This window comes from Notothenia rossii (assembly GCF_949606895.1).
Source record: "Notothenia rossii genome assembly, chromosome: 1".
NCBI lineage: Eukaryota > Metazoa > Chordata > Actinopteri > Perciformes > Nototheniidae > Notothenia > Notothenia rossii.
The window spans coordinates 87,993,521-88,012,899 of record NC_136912.1 but is presented as its reverse complement, the minus strand read 5'-3'; the positions used below and the strand labels follow the sequence as shown (position 1 = coordinate 88,012,899).

Here is a 19,379-nt window from a genome sequence, read left to right as displayed (position 1 = left end):
TCAAACATTTGGTTTTGTGTAAATGCTAGTCTGCATACATTTGAGAAATCTTCAGAACCTTCTGTTAAGCTTTCTAAGCTCATCTGTTGTTTTACATTCCCTCAAGTGGTTTCCCACCGTCCTAACATCCATGCGTTTCTCCTCAGGTCTCCCTGGTGGTTTGGCGCGCTCCACGCACTCCTCCAGCAGCTCAGACATCAAAAGAGAAGACAAAGAGGATGATGAAAACTCATCTGCAGACAAATCCGACGATGAGAAGAAGGAAGCCAAGGCAGCGCGCAATCGACGGTAAGATCGACCTTTCTCTCGTTTCACCTCTTCATTTCGTGGATGTGTGTTTTTAACCAAAACCTTTTAGAAAACAGCATTTTCATTTAACGGCATGACAAAAAAATGTTTCCCAGAAAGGAGGAAATTGTCTCGACACAATGAAATGTATAGGAACCCATTTGATATCCACAAGGTTCCACATGTCAGCTCTTAAATGATTCAGACAATGTATTTCAACTTAGTCTTCTCCTCTGTCCCCCCCCCCCCCCCCCCCCCCTTCATTTCACGTTTTCAGAAGGGAGGCGTTGACCCTCCAGATGCTCTCTAGCCTTACAGACACGAAAGATGAGTAAGTTTTTCCAAAAGAGGGGAAGCTGTTGTGCTTTTTGGGCTCTGGCCAAACATCAATTAAAGCACATGTTCATGAAGCTATTGTTAAATGTTATTATCCATCACTGAGCTTCAACATTTCTGTATTAACGATGCAAAGGAGTGACGAGATTTTTTGTCAAAACAGAAATAAACATTTACCCCTAACAGAAGAAAAAGGAAACCACACTACACAACCATTTTTGTTTTGATGACCAAAAAGGTGCTCATCATGCCTTTCCTTCTTAAAATCCATAGTTTGTAATCACAATGCATAAACACAGCGTACCGTCCATTCACTCAACCAACATTTGTAGGGCGGATGTTTTGATCAAATGATCAACTTCCAGTACTCTCATTCGAATGTTCTGCACATAGCTTCTCACACATTTCAGTTGTCGTGCATCCATGCAGTAAAACACTGGATACACTGTCCATGCTATTGATTAAAGTCACATGAACACTTTAGGTTTTGATGATTTTTAAAATTGTATTTGTGCATTTGGTTTTATGAGTAGTCTGGATGAAGAAGAAGATGATGAGGACCTTCCCCCTGAAGTGAAGATAGAGCGTGAGAAGGAGCGGCGAGTGGCTAACAATGCCCGCGAGCGCCTCAGAGTACGGGACATCAACGAGGCATTTAAGGAGCTTGGGAAGATGTGCCAGATGCACCTAAGCCACGACAAACCTCAGACCAAACTGCTCATACTGCACCAAGCCGTCAACGTCATCCTCAATTTAGAACAGCAAGTCAGAGGTCAGTCTGCAAGCTGCACATCGAGGACGGGAAGCACGGCATACTTCCTTCTGTTATATAAACAGTTATTCTGTTGTACTGAAGGCCTGTGTCTGTTTTCCCCCTTCCTCGGTCAGAGCGTAACCTGAACCCCAAGGCAGCGTGTTTAAAACGCCGTGAGGAGGAGAAGGTGTCCGGGATCGGGGAGGCGGCCATGCAGCTCTCAGGAGGCCATCCTAGTATGGGAGGAGAGGGCCACAACCCAGTGGGCCACATGTAACACCAGGTAGGCTGTGAACAGGCTATTATAATAATGATTGAACATGTTACCCTGAGGATGTTGTAGGGTACTTACTACCACCCCCCAGTCACCTTAAAGGGAACTGAGAAATTCCACACCACCACTATGTGCAATATAAATACCATTACAAAACACTCTGCTATATAACATGTGCAATATTATTATTAATAATGTTCGATAAATAACGTGCAATTACGTAACTACCACTACGGTTTTTGCACTACTAAATACTGTTAATATTTACATTAATGATGTAATCTATGTTTCCTGTAGTTATTGAATTGCTCTTTTTACTGCACTGTTGGTGTACCGTTTTATTATTATTGTGCTTCTGTGTTTATTGTGTTTTTGTAACTCTGGCACATCAATGTCCTTCGGGATGAATACAGTCCTGTCTTATCTTAAGATAATTGTCCATAAGAATTTTGAAACAAAGCTTCTGGTGGGAACAGCAAGTGCAATTGAATATCCTAATAACAATAATATCTTTATATTTATATCACAAAGAGTTTCACATAGCAAACTGAGAGCAGATATAATCAAAACATTAAAGTACTAAACTAACCAAAAAGTTGTTTTTCAAATGACAGAACTTGCAAATTAAATCAGATATGGCGGTGGGATAATATTATTTAATGTATTATTATAAAATAATAATAATAATAATAAGGCCTACTACATTAAATAAGCCGCTGACACCGAGTGTTATTTCCTAACCCTTAACCAGCAGTTTTTTCCAAAATGCAGCTCGGCAAACAAACTTGACATTGTTTCAATTTAAAAAGAAAGTCAATAATTGCCCTTTTCCTTTCCTATTTTGTGTGAGGATATCAACACGACAGCAGAAACAGTGAAGTTGGAAATGACTCGTCTTTTATATGCCTTATTTTGCACTCAACTCTTACTGGCTGCTTCACCAGTTACATTTTTGTGTTGAGCAGCAGGAGTAGAACATAATTGGTTGGCAAGACTAGTCATTTGTCTTGAAACCTTGGTGTGTGAACCCTACTCGAATAGTAAGGCTTAATCTGCCATAAACCATGAAAACTACCCGATGAAAATGTATTTCTAAATGTAAATGGTCGGACAATGAATGCTATCAAAAATGGCTTTCAAGAGCTCACTTTTTTATGTTCAATTATGATGAACAAAACTGCAACACCTTGTCTTTCCTTTTCACAGATCCGGTGGTGTTTCCCTGGCTGTCAGAGGATGTGGCCTTAACAGATTTCTTCCACCCATTATTCTCAGTGTGTGTGTGTGTGTGTGTGTATATGTGGACATGTCTGTGTATGGTCCGTTCAAGTTTCAAGATGCACATTCACACACTCGTACACACATGCATACTGCCAAAACTGACACAGCCTGTTTGTCGCACTCCCAACCATGACTACAAGCTCAAATGTGAAGAACTTTTTTTAGTTTTTGCTTTGTTTTATACATGTAAAAAAAAATACATCTTCTTCTTGGTTTCCACAAGATGATGGAACACCGGAGAACTTTTTGTCCTGCCACAAATTGGGACTTGACACACTGCCGAGAGGTGCTCTTGTGAGGGAGAGGAGACCTAAACAAACACAAATTGAAAGATAGATTTGTGCCTAATTGTTACATGTTTTCTATTTGACATTTAAGCAAATTGCTTTACATGTGAGGAACATTTATTGTGAGGGATTGCTTATGTGTATGAGCAATTATTTTTAATGTATGTCATTCCCAGCGTGATGGTACAGTCTTACATATGTTATGTAACCAAGCCCATAGTTGAAGTTGAATTGTCTAAATTCACTGACTTTTCCTTGATCTTATCAGCAAATGTTTGGGGGGAAGGAAATGGAAAGGTCAATGTCTTGACAGTTCGAAAGCAGCTTAAAGAAAGACGGAAAACTCTGACGGAGAGAAAGTCTCTGACTGAAGCCAGGTCTCATCCCTCGGGGCATCCGAAGCCTTGGAGTAAAAATAATCCTTCCTTTAAGGTTATCCAATCGGTAGAGTCTGTCAACTACAAAACTGTTCTTCCTATTCGTTGACCACAAATTCTAGTGTTACTCCGCTTATCCCTCGTCACAGGTTCAGGTTTTTGTACTGCTTTATATACTAAAGCATACTTAGAGAAGACAAAGCACAGTTATAAGTTTAGGCTGAAAATTAAGTGTCCACCTGTTGTGCATTCAGTCCATGAACGTCTTTTTATAAAAAGCCATTTGAGACTCCTGCTAAGTGATCAGCACCACTTAGTGCCCTTACTTACTTAAAATGGCTTATTAACAATGCCAGCAGACTTTACAGCTCAAGTCCCCCCCCCCCCCCCCCCCCTCTCCTTTAATTAATGTTCTGTAAAAGACACACAAATCTGGGTTCCTTTGATCTCAACAATCCACACATGTTTGAAGCAGACAAGCCTCTGTTAAACGGAGGCTTCCTTTTCCTAAATGAGCATTCCCACTGAATTACAGCCCCTCACCTTCCTCCTGAGTACGTTTGTTCTCGTGTTTCTTACCGAGAGAAGTGTGACGTGTCAATTCACTTCATACATTACTCTGATATGTTTCATTTTTCAAAAATTAAATATATATAAAAATATATATTTTTTGTTAGTCTATACATTGTAGATTTTTTACATAAATGGCAATATTAGTTTGAAGTTTAGAGTGTATTGTAGATGAGCTGAAAAGGAGAACTATTTGACATAACTCAAATTTGAACGGGATGGCAGAGGTAAAAAGGGCAACAGATTATGAATGAAAAAGTGTTTGGGGTATCCTTGATTCCAGTTTAAGTTGAAAGGCGTATCATGAGCTACCCAGATGAGTTTTTTTCTTTTTCTTTTTTTTTCCATTTGGGGGCATGTGGACAGAGATTGTCCTGTTGAAGTGGTCTTACTTCTCGGTGAGGCACTGAGGAATAATGTGGGAAGATTTTTGTCTCCAACAGTAATTATGCAACTGGTTTTTGAATGTAGCTACCATACAAATGTGGATCACCTTCATCGTCAAAGTTGTGTTCCTGGCTTTTGTCAGTAGGGTCAATTAGTTAATTTCACCTTTCTATAATGTTTGCCCCCAACTAAGTGGCTCTCAGTGTGCAGATCACTTTTTAGTAACCTGCACATTAATTTTGGAGGCAGACAGGAGTATTTGGGTGTAAAAATAATGGATAAAACGGAGAACAAAACAGTGTTATTGTGACGTTATACCCATGTCATGTCATGTTGTGAATGGTTTTTACCAACATGTAATCACATATGGGAGGTAGAGCATTTTGTGTGTTTAATTTCTACAAAAAGAGATGAAGAAAAAGACCTATACAAATCAATAGTGTGGCCTTTTCATTCTCAAGACTTAAGATGACATGATGGGAGAGTGATACCTTATCAGTGCCTGAACTTGTATTTTCATTTAAGACCGTTTTATTTTGTGAACCATATCATTTCATTTATCATGGAGATTAAAGAGGTACTTGTTCATTCCCCCACCCTCCCTTCTCCTAATGCTTTTTTCAATTTTCAGGAAGAAGCTAATGGTATAAAGAGATTTTCTTTCAGTGTATCTAGTTAAATAAATAAATGTTACGTAGATCTTGTTTAGTTTTTATTCCCTTTTTTCTAATTATTCAACTGGATTATATTGTCCAAACTGCTGTTTTAGTTAAGGTCATGGGTCCAGGTCATGAGTTTTCTTTCTATCCGCCCTATATTGTTATATCAATTGACATTACAGGGTTCAATACATGCTGCGTTTGGCTCTGATTGTCTGCTTTTGATGCACATTGACATGTTTCAGTGTACGTGTTGCTTCAATTTCAATGTAGGGAGTGGATTTTAATTTCCTTCTTAGCTGGAACCTCTTATGACTTGGAGCATTTCACATTTCTGTACATCAGAGTGTAAGCCCTTTGCTGCAGTGACTTTCAGTATATTCAGTCTCCATTGACTATTCTCACCTCTGACCTTTCACTCTTCCAGCTCTTTGATGCCCTTGACAGTGACTTTTTGTGGGAAGTTTGAATCACTTCTTTCAAAAAAGTTGTATTTGAAGTTTTTTTTTTTTTTTTTTTTTTTTAATATTACAAGATCAATAATTGTACTGAATATTGCCGATTTGTTCCAAGGGGGGAATCTGAATTAATGTCATTTAGTATTCAGTGACCATCACATTAGCATTCAAGCTAAACACTCAAATTATTAGTTTGGGGGAACTTTATTTCTTAACATGAGTTTTGACATGAGACACATTTTGAAATCTGCAGAAAAGCAAGCCAACCACTGCAGGAGCACATGATGTCAACAGAAAAGTTACAATATTATGATGGAAAATGTTAAGTTGACGGGCTTGAAATTGTTTTGGTATAAGAAAGCAGTAATAAAACACTTGCTTTCAACAGTTTTGTCATATCTTTGTTGAACTTAAAAAGGGGAAACTATTGATGAATTGAGTGTAAAAAAAAAAAGACATTCACAGGTACAGAGCCTGACATCTTGGGGGGGTGAGGACGCTGTTGACTCCTGCAGGGTCCTCAAGTGCCTCACTCAATCTCTCTTTGTTTTATATATATATATATATATATATAAATATATATAGTTGAGAACTGTCCTGTATATAACAGTAATGTAGCAATAAATGTGCCATTTTTAATAACAGATTATACCTTTTCCAATGTCTGGCTTTTGAATATTGTATACATAAAAAGGAAAATAAAGGAAAACATTGTAATAAAGGGTTTATTGTAGTTCGGGAATGAATTTGTTCATATATTTGCCATTGTCAATAGTCTTTCAGGGATGAAATGCGCATGAGTCTCTTGATTATGCAACCGGGGCGCCACAATATATTCAAGATAAACCAATTTCATAAAGTCAACTCTTTCAGAAGTGGGATATTAGTTTGAATTACACATTGCCTGCTGAGGGACAAATTCACCAAAAATGTGTTTTTGTTTTTTCATGATGCTTGGCTATATGATAATATGCACACATTTCGCCCAAAACGGCACCATTAGGATACAAATGGTCCTCAATGAAAATCAGTGCTAATACACACACGCAGTTACATTGTCATTATAAATGGCATTATTGATGGCGGCAGTAAAAGCCTGCTTCAATGCAACTCATGCATTTTGGGATGCAGTAACAGGATGGAATGACAAATTAATTATCTTAGCCATACACGACTTAAATGCATAAAAACAAGGTTATTGGGCTATAGTATAGCCCAATAACCTTGTTTTTCACATTTGTTTGTATAGCCGACATTCCATTTCCATCGACAAGAAAGGGAAACCTTATTAGTATGTGTGCAGTGCACTGTAATGGTAATATTATTTGTACTGTGTATTTTGTGAATCGGAGCCAAAGACAGGGGCATGCCTGATGAGTCGGGTCTCAATTCCTGGTGCAACTAGCGCTGGCAATCCATTCTTAATACCCGATAATCTTTTTTTAAAACGAGTGTGTTGTAAACAGATACCAGACACGATTGCCTGAAATGACCCGTAGCAGTGTCACGATGTTGCACGCAGCACGTCGGTTGTTTTTAAAAAGGCATGAGAAAAGGCAGCCCAGGGTCCTTAACGGCCATCAGCTTTAAAAGGAGCAAAGAACTACAACAAACAGAAGGTCAGGATGGTGCAGAACATACTAAATAAATTCGTCGGCGCGAAGTATATCACTATTCTAAAGACGTGGTAGGTTAAATCAAACAGAGGTGGAGTGGTTTATCGGAAACAATATTTTTTTTGTTGTTTCAAATGATGTCAACGAGTCTGTGTCCTTCTGTGTGACCCGTTTGGCTAACAAGCTAACTTTAGCTTAGCCTGCTTGATTATTTCCTACTGGTTCAGCTAGCTGGCTAGTTAGCATAATGCTACTGAATAGCAAGGTTAGTGGAGGAGGCAAGTAACAATGTTTATATGACACTAAAGATTTGTATTGGGTATTGTGATATATTTAATGCTCAGGAAATGTAATTGCTAGCTTATCTTAAATTAAATTCTTAAATGTGGAAACATTAATGCCCTGAATATTTTAAATGCAATAACAGAACTGTTCTTATTCCTTTGCTAACATTTAGTCGTCTCTCCTAATTTATTTATGATATACCTGACCAGTTTATTAATCTGATAAACTTCGATTATACAAAAAAATCAAGATTTTAGTATAATGTATTAATGTGTGTATTAATGACATGAATATATATGTTTTTGTGTAAGGTGTATTATTTTCTCTTGAGTGTAGTGTTGACTTACTCATAATAGTTCAAGTTAATAATACATGACAGCTGTTCGACCCAGATGACCCTGCATGAATGACTCTGCAAAGTGCACATAGAGAAAAAGTGTTTTTTAAGGATTAATATTATATGTAACAAAATAATATGTTTCTCTCATTATCAAACCTTTATACTATCCAACAATTTTAACCTTTATTTCATTATATTTTAATTTAGCCCACGATGTACAACAAGCCAGTTCAGTTCAACCTAGAATATTTGGTTCGTCTAAACACACAATTATGACTTGTAAATATTGATAATCATACTTAACTTGTGAGAGTAGCAAGAACTGACTACAATTAATTAGGTAGGTGTGCATCCCGAAACTTGAAATAGATACAATTATATCTTTTGTAAACCATCATGCCTTCTGAATCATGAGTACAACTATCAAATTGTCTTGACATATGTATTGCAGTCAGTGGAGTAAATGTCTCGTTTCTGAAAGGCATTGTTTTCTCCCGTCTAGGATACCGAACATGGCTGCCTGGGGAACAGTTGGTGGAGTGGCGCTCGTTCACTTCACAGACTGGCGATTAATTCTGGACTATGTGCCATACGTTAACCAGAAGTTCAAAAAGGATGAATAGAGTCCCACACAACTAAATTGTGAGTGTATTGTTAGTTTGACCCACGCTAGTGTATTAGGATATTTTCACACACTCTGTTTGCAATGTTCTTTTGGATTGCTCATTAGCTTTAACCCCACCCATGTAATCATGATAAGATGCAGGCAGGTGTAGGCCATGCCAGGTGTTAAACTGAACATTCAAATAACGCTCTAGACTCTTGAGTGTTAGTTACTGTCACCTTGCGTACACCTGGCAGTTTGTTTGAACTCTCCTCAAACATCTGCACATGCAACCCCATACTGAAGACAAAACGGTTATTATAATACTTGTGTAGTGCTGAATAACAAGGGAAAGTCCTAGGCTGAGTAAATAAATTGCTTTACGCTTCTGTGTTATCTATAGCTTTGCAAAAGGGTCATATGTTTTTTTAATTTATTTTTTAATTTGCCATTTTCAGTTCACTCTCAAATTGTTATGTGCCAATCAAACTGTACTATCAATATAATGTGACTCCGAATAAATAATACAAAAAGAAAAGAAACTTATTATGACAAACTAGAGATTTCAAATAAATATGCATTTATTTGACCTGACCCGTTTTGTTGTAATTGTTCACATTTATTTTATTTTTTTATTGGTTAGAGCAAGGGTTGTCAAAATCAAATACAGAGTGGGCCAACATTAAGAAGTTGGTACTAGTCGAGTGCCGGACTGGTTCAATGTTTATCGCAAAACTTATTGAAATGAACTTATTGCACATATTAAACCTGGAACTAACTAAGCTTAAATTATTGCCTATAAAAACAACATTAAATTATCAGTTGCTTTAATTTCTTATGGCTCTATCTGCAGCTTTTCCTAAGTCATTTCTTATGATTACATTTGTCCACAGGCCAACAACAGCTTCAAAAAAACCATTTCCCTAAAAGAAAAAAACCAACATGCCCTGTTGTCACAAGAGAGAAAGTGCAGAAGAAGAAAACATCCATTGAAACTCAGGGTGCTGCTCTGTGATGCTAGTTCAGATACTTGGCATCTCATCTTGGGTGCAAGTTCATCAATGTTTGGGGTCAGGCTCTGAGCAGAGAAGACCCTCAAGATTGAGTGAAGGTGTGCGTGCAATATACCGGCGGGCCATATCTAAAAGTAATTAGAAATTATCCTAAGGGCCGAAATTAAATCCACCGAGGGCCTGATTTGGCCCCCGGGCCTTGAGTTTGACACATGTGGGTTAGAGGTTGAATTTTTTTTTTTATCCACCTCTATGTTTAGAATTCTCATAACTGTTATTGGCCCTTTTGAGCTTTCCTGCAGTGCTCAAGTACAGTATGTATTATTTGATTTAATAAATAATAATGACAAGGCAACCTTAATCCCAGACATATCCATTCCTAAATCACACTACAGTTGATATATGTAAACTCTATTAAGATTTTTAAACCTCTTGGAGCCCTATTCACCATCACAACAAATCATTTTGCCATAATCCCCTGAACCCCTACTTGAATGTGTTTTTGTCAGAAATCCAACATGAAAGACAGGAAGATTGAACTTCTTACACATTTAAACAGATTTTTTCATGTACATTTTGCTAACAAGTTGGATTTGTGTTTGTGCCTACAGCTACAGGACCAGATCGGGGAATGGGCACATGGATGGGTTGATAACGCAACACAAGCTTAAGAGGGATGCCCTGGCTCGAAAATCAGTCAATGAGGGCTCGCCAGTAGTTGGGACTTCAAGATGCACTCTGTATACGTGTGGGTTTCGATCCAGTTTTATTTAATGTGAATAAATCTTTTAACTTGGTCCGATTTGTCCAGTTATTCAGCAAAAAGCCAACTAATTAAATGTTTTTGCTTGAATTTACTGTTAAAATGGGTTTAAAAAAATCGATTTGTTCAATGCTGAAGAAAAGTGGAAATACTGTCATTTTGTTTTTCATGGGGCAGTTTTAAGACAGGCAGTTGGATCTGAAACACCTTATATTTGCCAACTCTTGATGTTTATTTGTAAATTAAAGCAATATGAAATAAAAAATATATTGAAGACAATGTTTATGCGAAGTATGTTATTGTATTTCCTTATGCATGCTGAATCACACACATCCACCGAGGTATTGTGAGCCTAGCACACTGGGAATACCTCAGGTTCGCCCAAACATTATTCTCTTTTTATCAACCAGACTGCGAAATTTGCGTGGATAATGTCTTTCATTTCTCCCATCGAAGGGGGAGGGGACTGAATGAGGAGAGAGGAGAAGGGATTTAACATAGCGAGAGGGAGAAAACGAGATAGTGTCTTCAAGATGGATAAAAACGAGTAAGTACATAATCTGAAGGGTTTTGAAACCACCAACAACTGTATTGATTGCAATTGCAGCGTTTAATGCGCCTTATGTCGTTTTAATAATGTAATTAGAAAGTATGTTTATCATCGATTAGACAGATGCACTCTGTGGTTTCGCGTTTGAAAATAACAATGCTGTGGTCTCCAGCTATGATGTCGGTCTTTTTCCTAAGCATGATTAATATGCTTTATTAACTGCCTTGATATTTACAGCAAATGTTGAATTAAGCATGGAGGCGGTACACTGCGTCGACAGTGTGCTATTTCGACAAGGATTTCCACCTTAAAAAATAGATATATTGTGTCGGAATCGTTGCACAAAGACTCATTAAATGCATGATACGCTTTTTAAAATGGTGTCTGTGTATTATGGATAAGATCTACTTTGTTCATTCATAAATGCCGGCGTCAAGTCTGAATGACAACGGTGGGCATTGTCGTGTTGAAAAGGCTCTCCTATTTCACGAACATGAAACTTTCGCATTTTGTGTTACCGTGCAAAGCTACAAGTGAGGGACGACATGTTTCTACATCTTGAATATTTAATCAGTCTCCGGCGTCCATCATTGTTGTCATTGCATTTGCGTGAAATGTATTAACGGTCTATTTCGTAGCTGTAGTCTAATTTATGTTTCCCATACGTTAACATTGGAGCAGCCTTCGGCGTCAACATAGAGTAGAACACTTCCGGGAAACCTTTCAAAAGAAAAGCATAACGGTCAACATGTTTTTAGGGAACTTGTAAATGTTCAATCTTCCCATACAGCCCTCTTTTATCATATTTTATAAATACACTTTTTCAGAAAAAAATAATAATTACGATATAATAATATAGGCCTAACAATAAGACTTAGGCAACTATAATATTTGAATACATGATTTTGACAACAACATGCTTCTAATTTAGAGGCCTCATTTTTCTATCACATAAAAAAGAGTGAAACCGCAAGTTTAAACTATTAAACACAAACTTTTTGAACAACATTACGGAGAAAAACTATTTTACCATTGCTTCTTGAGTCTTTGAATGTTCTTGGCGTACACGTTTGAACAATTAATGTACTGAATGTAATGTTAGGGCATTACTGAAACACTTTGAGGCTTTTCTATTCTGGGGTCCATTAAAAAGACTTTACATAGAGGCAATACAACAAAAACAAACTAACATTGTAACCATAACATTACAGAATGAAGTAGGCTAGCACCAAACTAAAACACACACACTGAGATGAACATACATAACATTACAGAATAAAACACAAATACACCTACACGCATAAAGAGTATAAGAGTATACATGGCATTACAACATACACAGGACAAAACTAGAGGCATATCACCAGCTCTTGACAATTATGATCATTAATGTAAAATAGTCACATGTCTCAAACGGTAATGGTAAAGTCGCTTTAGTAACCTCCAGTCTCTCAAACAAATAGCGATTTAAAGTTAAGTTAAATAAAGTTGAACCCGTTTATTCCGTGACAAATGTCTGCTGACTTCCTGTATCGTCCTCCCCGCGCTGTCCTATGTTTTCATTTGCGGATGTAGCGCTGGTAACCCGACTAGACAGACAGGTAGTGATGCGGTCCGAGGTCCGCGGCGGAGCGATCTGCGCAACGACAAAGACGAGATGTTGTTAGCAGGGAGATCCCATTACAGAGGACGCATGTTGTAATATGGTCGAAACAAAAGCGTAAGAAGCGGTAGGCCTTCCACAAAAATAAGCCTTAAAACCCAATCGCACTAACTTTAAGTGGATTTATAGGCTACTTGCGTGGGAAATGGAGAAGAAAAGGTGGGATTGCACTGCTCTCCCCAAGGGCTGGAAAATGGAAGAAGTGACCAGAAAGTCGGGTTTGTCAGCTGGAAAAAGCGATGTCTATTATTTTAGGTACTAAACGAACGAGGGCTTGCAAAACTTTTAGCTGCACAGCACACAAGAGTTTGCGGAAACAAGACAGGAGTTGATAATTGGGAGGGGGGGTCTGTGTAAAGTTTGTGATGGGAAGGGGGGGGGGGGGGGTCTGTTTGCAGCGGGGTAAAAAGGGCACCAATGGTGAGATAAGAAGGAGTGTGCAGGCTAGTAGTAGCTGCAGCAGGCCTTATGATACATTACACTTCCTCTCAGTTAATACTCTTTATTTCCCACTGAAGTGAATCAACAACGCCAGATTTCTTTTCATTTAGCAGAGGAGAAGAGCAAGATGAGGAACAGAGGCAAGAAAGGGGGGAGGCGGGTCGGTTGTATAGTTTGTGGTAGGCTAACTGTACACTCGTACTGCTGTTTAATGTGGTGTGTGATGTAAGATTTGCATGAGTTACTAGCACGAATCCATCCACAGTTTTGTTGGTCATTTCTCAGGATTTGTAAAGATAATGTTGCTTCCTCAAGTGGAGCTACAATGTTTTAATTTAGAAACATTAGCGACATTGTGTTCATTGGTTCTCAAAGTTATATACAATGTTGTTGAACCTATTATACTCAAATATATATGACGCATAACATGGCTTGGGGTAGAGTGTACATCAAAGATTGCATCCATTTCACAACTTAACGTGATTTTTAGTGACATTGCTCATTTGGATGTGCTCTGCTTCTGTTTGCTTCTGACTTGTTGCATGTCGTTGTTGATGTTTGTAGTTTTTCTGTCTGCTGTGTGCTTTTTAAAGCGTGACCTGTCAATTCTCCCTGCCGTCGTCTCTGTTTGTTTTTTGATACCTTCTCTGTTTTTTTGTAAAGAGATGATATACGAGTGTTTTGGTTTCTCATGCCTCTGCCTCCTTGCCAGTCCATCAGGGAAGAAGTTTCGGAGCAAGCCTCAGCTGGCCCGTTACCTTGGAAACCAGATGGACCTCAGCTCCTTCGATTTCCGCACGGGGAAGATGCTGATGAGCAAGCTGAACAAGAACCGCCAGAGGCTGCGCTACGATAACAACAACCAGAACAAGGTGAGACAAATGGACTCCTGGGCACCAGCTACTGACTGGCTTTCAAATTAAATTCAAAGGTTTTGGCAATGAAATTCTTCTGACCTGAGCTCCTCCAACAATGCAACATATATAATAAAATATATATACAACTGATGGTGACCTTGACCTTGTGTCATAAATGAAAACAAACTGTAAATATGACTGAAAACCCACCGGTTTCGACGGCCCCTTGACATTGAAAAAACAAAATCTTAATATAGCTTTTAAGTTTGATGTAGTCCTAATTTCTTTTGACTTTTTTAAAGTTAAGAATAAGAAGTACTTGCAGGATTCTTGATGGTTCAATTTGCATCCTCTTGTTTAATTGCACTCATGGTAAGTGTCTTTGAATAAAAGCGTCAGCTAAATGACATGTTATTTAATAATAAAGCATTAATATATTGAGAACTGCAGGCGAAATACTGTCACATAAAAATTAATTGCAGATTAAAATCACATGTTAGGGTTTAGTCTGTTTGTTTTCAAAATGTTTTTGTTTAAATCTTCTGCAATTATTCCCAGGTATGGGCAAACATATTCTGCATTATTATGAAACATATAAAAAACGTAGGATCAATAACAATGATTGTAACAGTAATAAAGCAAGGCAGCCCATTCCTACCACAGTTCATCCCATTGACTATCTATTTGTTTATGAAGTCAGGAGTTAGTCACAATAACAACAATGCTTGTTCTGTTGTTTGGGTGTTATGAAAGTACATTGAAAAAGGGTCATCACGTCTTATAAATGGTATTTTTAGTGCCCCTGATTGAGAATAATATAATACCTTTCATGCACAAAGCAGCCCAAAATGCTTTACAGAAAACATGACAATATTAAAATGAATACAGGACAAGATAAAACATCTACAGTGATAATATGTTAAAATTAAACAATTTAAAAAATGTAAAATAAAAGCAAAACAGAAAAAATACAGTAAAACATGAACAATGATACTAGAGAGAATTGAATACATCAGCTTCATGTCATGACAACCAACTGCCTATCCATATGTATATATATTCTGTCTCTTTGATCATTTTACATTCTCCTGTATCCATCCTGGCCTCATTCTTCCTCTGTTTTCTTCAGGGTAAACCTGACTTGAACACGTCTCTCCCAGTAAGACAGACGGCCTCCATCTTTAAGCAGCCTGTTACCAAGGTTACCAACCACCCAAACAACAAAGTGAAGACGGACCCTCAGAAAGCTGTGGACCAGCCCCGACAGGTAAACAGCCGTCACCTGTTACTGTTTAACATCCCCCATACAAACAGTGTTATCAAATGCTGAATGGTTATGTGCTAATATTAAACTGCTTGGATCAGACTTGAGTTTAAATATGTTGATGGCCTATTTGTTCTTTTCATTGCTCAAAGTGGTTTTATATTTACATTTTAAATGGTGCCATTTTAAATTATGCCTGCAGCTAATATCACTTTTTTTATGTTTACAGCTGTTTTGGGAGAAGAAGCTCGGCGGTCTCAATGCTTTTGACATTGCAGAGGAGCTGGTGAAAACAATGGAACTGCCTAAAGGCCTTCAAGGTAAAATAAAAACGTTAAACATCGATTCTTCAGAGAGAAAAAACATTGTTTATTGTGACATTTGAATGTCCATTGTTGGGATAATCAAAAATATCCTCACATGAATGACTTGAAAAGGCTGTCTAACTCACTATCGTAGCAGAAAAGTAAAACAATGTAAACGGAAAGAACAGTCACATGTTTTTTTTTTATGCAACTTTACATTTTTTAATTATTAGTTTTTCTCCAATTTTCACTAAAACAGTAATGACATATAACTGTTTCGTATCTGTGAGGCTATTACAAATATTCTGTCATGCCATTAAGAAGATTATCTGTATAATACCGTGAATTACCATTACTTTGGCCGCAATAACTGACATATTTCATACCATCCAATGACTACATGTCAGCTTCCCTCAGAAACATCTATTCTTTGCAGTCTTAACATGTTACTGATCCTGAGCAGAGATCCAGCTTCGATGTCTCTGCATAGTGTCTGATAACCCCCTGTTGCTCCTCAGGTGTGGGTCCAGGCTGCACAGATAAGACCCTCCTGTCGGCCATCGCCAGCGCTCTGCACACCAGCGCCGCTCCCATCACCGGCCAGCTGTCTGCAGCCGTGGAGAAGAACCCTGGAGTCTGGCTCAACACCACACAGCCGCTCTGCAAGGCCTTCATCGTCACTGATGAGGACATCAGGTGAGCCATCACCGCGGATCCTTTGTCATTCATTACATTCATTGCGTCTTCTGTATAAACATTCTTAACACAATATTAAACAGTAATATCAACAGTAAACATATTTTTAAATTGATTTCTGACTTCATAATATTATATAATTTTGAACAATAATATGAACAATTAACATATATTTTTAGCATTTTTGAAAGCTATTTATGCCTTAATAATATTATATATAATATTCAACAGTAATATTAACAAAATAAACATATTTATATTCATATATATAAACAACAATATTTGCTACATCCGTGCTCTCATCCAGCCGCAGAGTGAAATATTCATTAGCTCTCACTTGCTCCAAAAGCTGAGCAGATACTCAGTTTCACTCTCAGTAGCGGTAGCTTGATTCTGATTGGCTTGAAGGGCGGTCGTGTGATTTTAAAACAGAAAAGTAAAATAAAATAAATATTAAAAGATTGGCATCAAAGGACACATAGACTGATAGATATAGAGTTATTAATAAAATAAAAATAAAATAAAATGTAACTTTAAAAAAAGGAAAAAATTCCCCTTTCCCTCAAACTTTGCGTGACCCCCCTGGCGACCCCCACTTTGAAAAACACTGGTCTAGTTCATCGATTTTTTTGTATTGGTATTATTTTTTCCTTTTAGAGGCCTTAAAAAGGTCTTAAAAGTCATTACATTTGTACTTACAAATAGTGCAGATACCCTGCATCACACAGCACATCCACACATTGATCACCTGTTGTGTTTTTGTATTTTACAATGTTAAGATCCTGATTGTTGGAGGAATGTTTTGGATGTTTTGAAATGGGTTTGGTGAGGTACTTTCCAGAACTTGGCGTATTCCTCAAACTAGATGTTTGGAGAAGCAGACAAGTTTACCAGCACAGGAGCAAAGCAACCCAATGGACAGGTGGAGCAGTAAAATGTATTATAGCCACCCCAAAGAAAGACAAAAAAATGAGTCCAAGTGTACGCTACAGTTAAAAAAAAAATCCGCTTTGGGAAGAAATGTATCAACGATCGATGTACCTGTGTAATAGTTGGGTTACAAATCTTGCTAAGATATTCTTCAGTTTGTCTAAAAACAAAACACAAATAATAAAGCACTGTGAATAATCTAATTATGCACTGTTTATAAAATATTGGCGTTTATATGCTTATGCACAATAACAACTAAAAAGTTTGAATCACAAAGACATAGTGAAGAAATCTCCTATCTGATTGAGTTGAAATGAACTTGACGATTTCCCCATCCCTTCTTGTTGTCTGTTCCTCAGTCCATCACCAGTGACCCGGCTCTTTGTAAAAACACACCATCTGTTGTGTGCTGATTCAGTGGCTGTTATAGGCATCTGTAACTGCCAATTGTAACCACTTCCTGTTGTGTTTGTGTTTAGGAAACAGGAGGAGCTGGTGTACAGTGTGAGGAAAAGGCTGGAGGAGGCCCTGATGGCCGACATGATGGCGCATGTCGAGGAGGCTTCCAATGACGACGAGGCTCTGAAGGACGACGGCAACGGCAGCGAAGATATGGAGAGTGCATAGCACAGGTTGGTTAAAATATAGGACTTCATTTAACCTTTAATTAAACCAAGGGACGTTTCATTGCGCTGAAAAATCTCTTTCACAGGTTTTTTGTATGAATCATGGTCAAGATAAGCATCAGCACAGGTGAAGGCAACTCATTAAAAACAGAGAGCATATCATAGTCACAATCAGAAACATTACTAAATCAAATATCTTCAGTTGCCTGCTGCTTGGGTCAGTAAGAAGCACTTTAAATCTGTTGAGAGAGACCATCTCCCTGAGTTTCAGCTCATATTGCAGCTAGTTCCAATCTACACGTGGTCAAGAAGGACCATTCAACCCGAGCATACAAGGAGCAATGCAGTGTTCAAGGGTTTTAAAGTTTGGAATAAATCATAGAGCCATATGGGAGACAGTATCCAAAGAGTGTAGGCATTAAGAAGATGCATTCAGATAAACATCATCATAGTCAAGCCCAAATATGAAGGTTGCAGCAGACAAGTCTCTCTTTGGCCACAAACAGAGCTGGGGGGTATACTACGAAGCAGGATTTTCGCTTAGTACTGTTCGCTCTAGCTTCAGGGAAAACTCTGGGTTTCCGGTCCTACGAAGCTGGTTCTCTTTTTAGCGGGCTAGATCTCCATGGTAACTTATGCTTAGTGGCTAACCTGGTCGGGACCAGGTTAAGTTGCAGGCTAAGAGCTCAACTCAGTGAAAGCACTGCCTGCTGACCAATCAGAGCTCAGTGTGCGGAGTTTAAAGCGATCAAGTCATATTACAGGAGAAAAGAAATACAGAAAAGCTGCCGTTGCAGGAAAGACAGCCGGCAAAAATCACCGACTGTGTGAACGTGAACATTAATAGAATATCACCTCCCATCTTCAGAGCAATCTGACTATTATAACATTAGCGTTAAGAAAGCTTACTTAAGTTAAATATCTGCCACAACATAAGTAACCGGATCAAAGTAACATTAAGTACAGTCCGCAGCATATCACATCATAATGTATCATATATCTCCTTATCTGAGTCAGCTGAGCCGTATCCGGCCGTGCAACACTCACAGTGTCACATACTGTATGCAGAAGTATTATTTAAGCAACACATTAAGTTGACGAAATACTCGAGACAAATGTAATTAAAGTCAGATCCACTCGTGTCTTAGACGGGGCAGTGATATCATAAACCTGTTAATGTACGCATTCAAACACTTTTTCTTTTACCGGCTGTATCCACCTTGCAGGTGCAACTATGTGGCTTTTATCCTGGAAACAGTGTTTAAGTCATGGATGTTTAAAGTTTAACTTCTTCATATTTGACTGCGCTGTCAGTACGGTTCTCCATGTTTGTGATTGGTCGAATGCTCCAACTACGACCCCTTTCATGTGAACGCGCACCTCACTAGATGGGGCACGGCTGGCTTGAGCGATCCACTTGATAACCCGTGTCGTAGGACAGTTTAGCGAGAGCGCGTATGTTTTGGATTAGGCAACCGGCTAACTCAAACATATCCAGGTTAGGTTGAACCAGCTTCGTAGTACAGGCCTCTGGTTTCTAAAGTAGAAACGTAGCTAGCTGCAGATCAAGGCGTATTATGAGTGTTGTATTACTACCTGTATCCTCTAACTGTCAATCCTCTCCTCTTGTAGGGATTTGTTCAACGCCCGCACACATGATCCTGAACAGTGGGAGTCTACAGCAGTCCTGCCCCGATGAACTGCCCCGAGTATCTGCGTTCAACCCTGACCCAACCCGACTAACACCAGTCCTGG

At 38.4% G+C, this 19,379-nt stretch overlaps 4 protein-coding genes across 20 annotated transcripts in view; all 4 read left to right on the top strand.

Moving 5' to 3' along the window:
• The window catches only part of tcf3b (transcription factor 3b), a 31,066-nt gene extending 24,669 nt beyond the window's left edge, over positions 1-6,397 (top strand). For 9 of the 13 annotated variants that reach the window (XM_079685416.1, XM_079685408.1, XM_079685418.1 and 6 more), the window contains 5 exons: positions 147-288; positions 566-619; positions 1,155-1,396; positions 1,513-1,661; positions 2,859-6,397. In XM_079685416.1, coding sequence (XP_079541542.1) covers positions 147-288; positions 566-619; positions 1,155-1,396; positions 1,513-1,655 — 581 coding nt within the window. In that variant the 3' untranslated portion in view covers positions 1,656-1,661; positions 2,859-6,397. The remainder of the gene's footprint in view (positions 1-146; positions 289-565; positions 620-1,154; positions 1,397-1,512; positions 1,662-2,858) is intronic. The other 4 variants (XM_079685414.1, XM_079685415.1, XM_079685420.1 and 1 more) reach the window with 1 other exon arrangement.
• Positions 6,398-7,281: 884 nt separating this feature from the next.
• On the top strand, positions 7,282-10,283 carry uqcr11 (ubiquinol-cytochrome c reductase, complex III subunit XI). Its single transcript, XM_079685554.1, has 3 exons — positions 7,282-7,358; positions 8,415-8,554; positions 10,141-10,283. Exons 1-2 carry the CDS (start codon positions 7,297-7,299, stop codon positions 8,533-8,535), a joined length of 183 nt encoding a protein of 60 aa, XP_079541680.1. The 5' UTR covers positions 7,282-7,296; the 3' UTR covers positions 8,536-8,554; positions 10,141-10,283.
• Positions 10,284-10,690: 407 nt separating this feature from the next.
• mbd3b (methyl-CpG binding domain protein 3b) lies at positions 10,691-19,379 on the top strand. Of its 5 annotated transcripts, none has more exons than XM_079685515.1 (8): positions 10,811-10,839; positions 13,060-13,125; positions 13,659-13,818; positions 14,933-15,070; positions 15,297-15,387; positions 15,891-16,068; positions 17,478-17,630; positions 19,257-19,379. In XM_079685515.1, the coding sequence occupies exons 1-7, from the start codon at positions 10,826-10,828 to the stop codon at positions 17,623-17,625; spliced, it is 795 nt and encodes a 264-aa protein (XP_079541641.1). In that variant the 5' UTR covers positions 10,811-10,825; the 3' UTR covers positions 17,626-17,630; positions 19,257-19,379. The 5 variants fall into 5 exon arrangements, with proteins under 5 accessions (XP_079541643.1, XP_079541641.1, XP_079541640.1 ...); XM_079685514.1 differs by having other exon boundaries at positions 13,057-13,125; XM_079685517.1 differs by lacking the exon at positions 13,060-13,125 and having other exon boundaries at positions 10,691-10,839.
• Positions 17,727-19,379, top strand: part of LOC307019756 (unconventional myosin-Vb) — a gene marked incomplete at its 5' end in the record, with an annotated part of 13,671 nt that continues 12,018 nt past the window's right edge. Inside the window, 2 exons of the mRNA XM_079650848.1 lie at positions 17,727-17,751; positions 19,257-19,341. Coding sequence (XP_079506974.1) covers positions 17,727-17,751; positions 19,257-19,341 — 110 coding nt within the window. The remainder of the gene's footprint in view (positions 17,752-19,256; positions 19,342-19,379) is intronic.

What these genes read in the sequence shown, in the direction of transcription:
- uqcr11 (XM_079685554.1), top strand. Translation starts at nt 7,297, where the DNA reads ATGGTGCAGAACATACTAAATAAATTCGTCGGCGCGAAGTATATCACT. An exon ending in ATCACTATTCTAAAGACGTG is followed by an intron (nt 7,359 to 8,414) that starts GTAGGTTAAATC and finishes TCTCCCGTCTAG; the next exon opens with GATACCGAACATGGCTGCCT.
- mbd3b (XM_079685516.1), top strand. Translation starts at nt 12,651, where the DNA reads ATGGAGAAGAAAAGGTGGGATTGCACTGCTCTCCCCAAGGGCTGGAAA. An exon ending in ATAACAACAACCAGAACAAG is followed by an intron (nt 13,819 to 14,932) that starts GTGAGACAAATG and finishes TGTTTTCTTCAG; the next exon opens with GGTAAACCTGACTTGAACAC. An exon ending in GTCACTGATGAGGACATCAG is followed by an intron (nt 16,069 to 17,477) that starts GTGAGCCATCAC and finishes GTTTGTGTTTAG; the next exon opens with GAAACAGGAGGAGCTGGTGT.